Here is a 6,950-nt window from a genome sequence, read left to right as displayed (position 1 = left end):
GGGGGGGGGGGGGGGGGGAACAGGGCCGCACGTGGCCATGGAGTCAGGGCCGCGTGTGAGTGGCTGCACACGTGCATGGGAGACACTGCAGATCTGTGGGCACACACACACACGGGCAGCCACTGTGTGCTGGGGGGAAGGGGGACACTGGGAGCATACTGGGAGACACTGGGAGATGTATTGGGGACAGTTGGAGCATAGTGAGAGACGTGGGGAGCATTCTAGGGGACACTGAGGTCTACTGGGGGCCATAATGGGGGAAACTGGAAGCATTTTTGGGGGGCAGTGAGATCAGACTGGGGGCATTCTGGAGAACAGTGGAGATATACTGGGACCACGCTGGGGTATTCAGGAGCCATACTAGGGGACACTGAGGGTATACCCCCTACTGGGGTATACTGGGGGCCATACTGGGGGCACTGCGAAGAACAATGGGATCAGACTGGGGGCATTCTGGGACTATAATGGGATATACAGCAGCCATACTGGGGTATGCCGGTACCATACTGAGGAAACACACGGGGACACTGGGCCACACCAGGGAACACGAGGTATACTGTGGGCACTCTGGGGCATGCTAGGATTATATTGATTTTTACTGGGAACATACCGGAGGAGGTCCAAAGGCCATACTGGGGGCATGCTGCAGGCATACTGGAAGACATGGGGGGCACACTGGGGGGGTACTAGGGGCTATACTGGTGTTTAATGGGAGCGTTCTGAGGGACAGCGGGGTCAGACGGGGCTATACTGGGACCATACTGGGATGTGCTAGGGCCACACTGGAGTATAGCGGTAACACTGGGAACACGCTGAGGGTCACACGTACCGTACTGGGCTGCACTGGGTTGTACTGGGGGCATAGTGGACCCAGCGGGGTTGTACAGCCGACACCAGGCGCTCCCGTTCCCCCTCCCGATGAGCAGCCACGGCCCGCCCCGCTCCCTCCCCCCTCCCAACCCCACCACCACCTACTGCGCAAGCGCCTCCCGCTGCTTCCGCCCCTGCCGAGGCCCCGCCCCCCGCGGCGACCAATGGGGTTCTCCCATTCCATCCGCGTCGGAAGGAGGAAGTGCGCGCCGGGACGCTCCGTTTATTAATCCGGCTCGGGCGGAAACCGTGCTACATCTGTTCCGCCCCCCCGGCTCCCGCACCCCGTTGCTCACCGGCCCGCAGTGCTGCTCGCCCCCACGCTGTTGTGGCCATGACGCGACTAAGGGGGTGGCCTATAAGTGGCAGTGGAGTCCTGTAGGGTGCTGTGGTGGCCATGAGGTGGTTATGGGATGGGTGTGGTGGCCATGAGGTGCTGTGGTGGTCACAAGGTGGTCAAGAGGTGGATATGGCGTGGCTATGAGGTGCTAGAAGATTGGTGTGACAGCCACTGGGTGGCCGTGGGGTGCTGCAGTAGCCATAAGGTGGCTATGGGATGGGAGTGGTGGCCATGAGACGGACAATAAATCGTCTCTGGTGGGCTGTAGGGTAGCAGGAGTGGCCATAAAATGTCCAGGAGGTGGCTGTGGATTCCAGTAGGGGGTGATCATAAATAGCTATGGGGTGTCTGTGGTGGCCATGAGATGGTAATGTGGTGCTGTGGGATGTTTGTGGTGGCCAACAGTTGGCTCTGGAGTCTTGTAGAGTGTCTGCGGTGGCCATAAGGTGCCCAGCAGGTGCTGTGGGATGTCTATAGCGATCATACAGCATCCAACAGATGGCCATTGTGGGATGGCCGCAGTGGCCATAAGGTGGCCAAGAGGCAGCCGTGGGATGGACAGGAGATGCTAGGAGATGGCTGCAATGGCTACAAGGTGGCCGGTAGGGGGCCGTGAGATGTTATGGGGTGGCTGCAATGGCCCTAAGGTGTCTGTAGGATCCTTAGAGGAGAGCATGGGGTAGCTATAGAGGTTCTAGCAGCTGTGGGGGCCACGTGGAGGCCTCTGGATGGCCCTGCGGCATCCACTATGTCGCTGAAGAGGCCATGTGGTCACTGTGGGGGCCATAGGGTGGCCATGGGAGCCAGTGGTATGGCTGTGGGGTCTGTGTTCCTCCTCAGAAGGTATGCACAAGCTGCGCCCCTGGCAGCACCTGCACCCCCTGCACAACTGGCAGGTGGGGGGTCGGGGAGCCAGGGAGCAGCTGCACCACAGCAGGACCCTCACTAACTCCCCCCTGCCGAGGCTCCCCACGGAGGACCAGGACTTTTGGGGGTGCTGGGGTGGGCACTGGGGACTGCTCACTGGAGCCCTGCAGCACCAGGACACTGCGAAGCCCTTCAGATGTCTGCAGCACACCCAGCCCTATGGCCGGTTCTGGCCCTCCCTGCACCAGCAGCACCTCTGGGCCTGCTGGAAGCGACACCCCGGAGGGTAGAGGGGCTGACTGGGCTCCCGATGGGGGCTGTAAGTGGACTGGGGGCACCTCCAGGGTCTGGAGCTGGATGTTGGGCACCTCGGTGGTCTGGAGATGGATGTTGGGCACCTCCACAGCTTGAAGCTGGACACTGGTCACCTCAGTGGTCTGGAGATGGACATCGGGCACCTCCACAGTCTCAAGATGAACATCAGGTACCTCCATGGTCTCAAGGTGGACGCTGGGCACCTCGGTGGCTTGGAGATGGACGTTGGCCATATCAGTAGCTTGGAGGTGGATGCTGGGCACCTCTGAGGTCTCCAGATGGACACTGGCCACCTCTGTGGCTTGGAGATGGACACTGGCCACATCAGTGGCTTGGAGATTGATGTTGGGCACTTCGGTGGACTCAACATGGAGATTGGTCACCTCTGTGCCTTGGAGATGAGTGTTGGCCACATCGTTGGCTGGGAGATGAACACTGGCCATTTCAGTGGCTTGGAGCTGGATGTTGGCCATCTCAGTGGCTTGGAGATGGACGCTGGGCACCTCCGTGGTCTCAAGATGGACACTGGGCACCTCCATGGTTTCAAGATGGACATCGGGTACATCTGTGGTCTCAAGACGGACATTTGTTACGTCCGTGTTTTGGAGCTGGATGTTGGGCACCTCAGTGGCCTGCAGCTGAACACTGGTCACCTCTGTGGTCTGGAGCTGCACGTTGGGCACCTCAGTGGCCTGCAGTTGGATGCTGGTCACTTCTGATGGTTGTGGCAAGGTTTGCAGCTGAACGTTTGTCACTTCAGTGGCTTGCAGCTCAACATTGGTGACATCTGTGGACTGTGGCAGGGCTTGCAGCTGGATGTTTGTGACCTCCAAGGGATGCGGCAAGGCTTGGAGCTGGACATTGGTCACCTCACCAGCTTGCAGCTGGATGTTGGCGACCTCAGAGGGTTGTGACAGAGCTTGGAGATGGACATTTGTCACCTCGGCAGCCTGCAGCTCAATGTTGGAGACATCCGAGGGCTGTGGAAGAGCTTGCATCTGGACATTTGCTACCTCAGTAGCTTGCATCTGGATGTTGGTGACATCTGTGGGTTGTGGCAGGGCTTGCAGCTGGACATTCGTCACTTCAGTGGCTTGGAGCTGGATGTTGGTGACATCTGTGGGTTGTGGCAGGGCTTGCAGCTGGACATTTGTCACATCAGTAGCTTGGAGCGGAATGCTGGTGACATCTGTGGGTTGTGGCAGCGCCTGCAACTGGACATTTGTCACCTCATTGGCCTGCAGCCTCACAGCCGCCCCCCCCACCGCTGCCTGTCCCTGCGGGATGCCTGCTGGGTGCAGGGGCTGCTCGGGGAGGCCCTGCAGAACGAGGATACCGGTCCCCGTCCCCTGTGGGACAGCCGTGACTGCCTGTAGCCGCAATGTGGGCAGCGTGGTCCCCGTGCTGGGCACAAGCAGAAGGCTCTGCCCAGGGGTCGGGGTCTCCCCTTGGTGTTTGGGGGGAGGCTGGGAAGCTGTGGGGAGCAGGATGAGCTTCTGTGGGGCCGGTGGAGGGCTGGGGATGAGCTGGAGGCCCTGTGGCGTCTGCAGCAGCAGGAAGGTGTGGGCATCAGGAGCCGTCACCTCCAGACTGAGGGCAGCCTGCAGGACGGGGCCGTCACGCTGCGGTGCCGGGACAGGGCGAGGGGACCCTTTGGGGCCAGCTGCGTGGGTGCGGAGATGCCGCTGGAGGTAGGAGGCCATGACGAAGGCTTTGGGGCAGAGGGGACACTGGTGGGGCCGGGCACTGGAGTGGGTGCGTTGGTGGAGCTGGAGGTTGGAGGAATGGGTGAAGGTTTTGCCGCAGTGGGAACAGGCATAGGGCCGCTCGCCCGTGTGGGTGCGCTGGTGTTGGCGGAGGTTGGAGGTCTGGGTGAAGGCCTTGCCGCAGATGGGGCAGGCGTGAGGCCGCTCGCCTGTGTGCAGCTGCCGGTGGCGGCGGAGGCAGGAGGTGTTCTTGAAGGCCTTGGGGCAGTCGGGACAGGCGTAGGGCCGCTCGCCAGTGTGCAGCCGCAGGTGGTACTGGTAGTGCGAGGACCACTTGAAGGTGAGGCCGCACTCGGCACACTTGAAGGCACGCAGCCCCGTGTGCACCCGCTGGTGGATGGCGAGCAGTGAAGAGCGCTTGAAGGCCTTGGGGCACTCGGAGCACTTGTAGGGCCGTTCGCCTGTGTGGTCCCGCATGTGGTAACGCAACCCCGAGGAGCCCTTGAAGGCTTTGCCACACTCAGTGCATTGGTAGGGACGCTCCGACGGTACGGAGGTCGGGGTTGGGGTCGCTGGAGGGGGATGCGGTGTTTCCGCCGAGTGACCCCGCTGGTGGCCCAGCAACCCAGCCAGCTGCCCAAAGCTCCTGTGGCACTGCGAGCACTTGTAGGGCCGTTCAGCACCGTGGCTGTGCCGGTGCCGTGCCAACCCTGAGCTGTTCTTGAAGGTCTTGCCACAGGTGGGGCAGCGATGGGTGGCCGTTGTGGTGACGTCCCCTGGTGTTTCTGGCTGTGGGTGGCTGCGTTGGTGGCCCAGCAACTGCTCCTGGCTGGGGAAAGCCAGGTGGCACTCAGCGCATTTCCACAGCATCTCCACTGCCTCCAGGAGCAGTGGTGGTGGGGACAGCTGGGACGGGGACAACGGGGATGGCAACAACGGGGATGCGGCATGGCTCTGCAGATGCTTCTGCAAGCAGGCATCTGAGACAAAGGCTTTGGGGCAAGTCGGGCACTTGTGGGACCGGGTGCTGGAGTGGGTTCGCTGATGGAGGAGGAGGTTGGAAGAATGAGTGAAGGTCTTGGAGCAATGGGAACAGGCGTAGGGCCGCTCTCCTGTGTGGGTGCGCTGGTGTTGGCGGAGGTTGGTGGATTGGGTGAAGGCCTTGCCGCAGGCAGAGCAGACGTAGGGCCGCTCGCCTGTGTGGATGTGGCGGTGGCGGCGGAGGCTGGAGGAGTTCTTGAAGGCTTTGGGGCAGGAGGTGCACTTGTAGGGCCGCTCACCCGTATGCTGCCGCAGGTGGTACTGGTAGTGCGAGGACCACTTGAAGGCCAGACCACACAGCGCACACTTGAAGGCGCGCAGCCCCGTGTGCACGCTCTGGTGGATCTGCAGCAGCGACGAGCGCTTGAAGGCTTTGGGACACTCGGAGCATTTGTAGGGCCGCTCGCCTGTGTGGCTGCGCTGGTGGTAGAGCAGTGCTGAGGAGCCCTTGAAGGCTTTGGGGCACTCGGAGCACTTGTAGGGCCGTTCACCTGTGTGGGTGCGCTGGTGGTGGACGAGGCGTGAGGACCATCTGAAGGCTTTGCCACACTCCAAGCATTCGTAAGGGTGTTCCCCGGTGCTTGGCGCTGCTCGGCCCGCAGCCAGCTCCAGCTGCTGAGCACCCACCATAGCTGCTGCCCTGCAGGGACACAGGGTGTGATGGGGACACGCGCATACATGAGACAAGGGCTGACCCCAGGGACACGACCCAGGAGAGAACCCCAGGTTAATGGGGATGCAGACAAGGACTGGTCCTGATAGAAGGACAGAGCCCAGCAGATGGGGACAAGATGCAGGGAAGGATGCAGGAGGATGGGCACAAGACCCAGGAGAGGGGGACTGACCAAGAGAGGGAGGTCCATAGGGTGGGGGAACCCAGGGGAGGACCCCAAAATAAAGGGGCTGGTGACAAAATACAAGGAAAGACTCTCCAGGAGGACAGGGATGGGATCAAGGCCTGGCCCAAATAGAAAGATGGAAGCCAAGGGATGTGGACAGGAGGCACAGCTGGACACAGGAAGGAACCCAGGGGACAGAGTGGAGTGAGCACAACCAAGAGCCTGGTAGGAGACAGAGAATGAAGGCCAGGAGAGGGGGACTGGACAGAGGAGATGGGAACAAGATGCAGGAAAGGACCCCAAGGTAATAGGGTTGGGGACAAGGCCAGTCCTGATAGAAGGATGGAGCCCAGGCGATGGGGACAGGGTCTATTTGAGCAACAAGGCCTGCCTCTGGGATATGGGAACAAGGTCACGGATAAGGGACCGCGGACAGAGCCCCGAAGTAATGGAAATGGAGATGGAGCACGGCCACGAGGACAATACGTGGAGGCTGGGGATGGGGACAAGACCTGTCCCGGACACCGGGAGGATGGGAACGGAACAAGGCCTGACCTCAACAGAAGGACTGAACCCAGGGGGCAGGGACAGGGCCCAGCTGGGCTACAAGGATTGACCCTGAGGAACGGGGAGAAGGTCAGAGCCTGGGGCGGTTCACAACGGATGGGGACGGACCCACGGAAGGAGCCCGGGGGAGGAGGTCAGGGCCCGGGCCTGAATGATGGTCGGAGCGCAGAGGACGGGGCCGTGGCCCAGGGGGCGCGACCAGCGGTGTGGGCGTGGCCTAAAGGGGGCGTGGCCTAAAGGGGGCGTGACCACCGCTCCGCGCAGACCCCGGCCCTCCCCACTCACGCACCGCCGCGCACCCTTTAACGCCCCGCCCCCTCCGGCGCAGGCTCCGCCGCCGCGGCCCAGCCCGACCCGGCCCCCCCCCTCCCCGCTCCGCCGCTCACCTGGGCGGGGAGGGCCCGC

General features: G+C 62.0%; 2 protein-coding genes across 6 annotated transcripts in view; both read right to left on the bottom strand.

Moving 5' to 3' along the window:
- Positions 1–1,055, bottom strand: part of LOC122192675 (soluble scavenger receptor cysteine-rich domain-containing protein SSC5D-like) — a 13,288-nt gene extending 12,233 nt beyond the window's left edge. For 3 of the 5 annotated variants that reach the window (XM_042893313.1, XM_042893305.1, XM_042893306.1), the window contains exon 1: positions 830–917. Coding sequence is in view for 2 of the 5 variants with exons in the window: in XM_042893311.1 (XP_042749245.1) it covers positions 976–1,054 (79 nt within the window). In the remaining 3 variants the exon portion in view is untranslated. Of the gene's footprint in view, positions 1–829; positions 918–975 lie in introns of those variants that run through there. The other 2 variants (XM_042893311.1, XM_042893314.1) reach the window with 1 other exon arrangement.
- An 18-nt stretch (positions 1,056–1,073) lies between these two features.
- On the bottom strand, positions 1,074–6,944 carry LOC122192673 (zinc finger protein 628-like). The gene is given in 3 exon segments (XM_042893297.1): positions 1,074–2,066; positions 2,068–5,779; positions 6,932–6,944. Coding segments are annotated over 2 exon segments (3,864 nt in total). The 5' UTR covers positions 5,770–5,779; positions 6,932–6,944; the 3' UTR covers positions 1,074–1,904.
- Between the last annotated feature and the right edge of the window lie 6 nt (positions 6,945–6,950).

This window comes from Lagopus leucura, unplaced genomic scaffold, assembly GCF_019238085.1.
Source record: "Lagopus leucura isolate 7727_CA_CO unplaced genomic scaffold, USGS_WTPT01 222-1_obj-0_obj, whole genome shotgun sequence".
Taxonomy (NCBI): Eukaryota; Metazoa; Chordata; class Aves; order Galliformes; family Phasianidae; genus Lagopus; species Lagopus leucura.
Note: the sequence above shows the minus strand (reverse complement) of the source record. Positions and strands in the feature narration are given on the sequence as shown.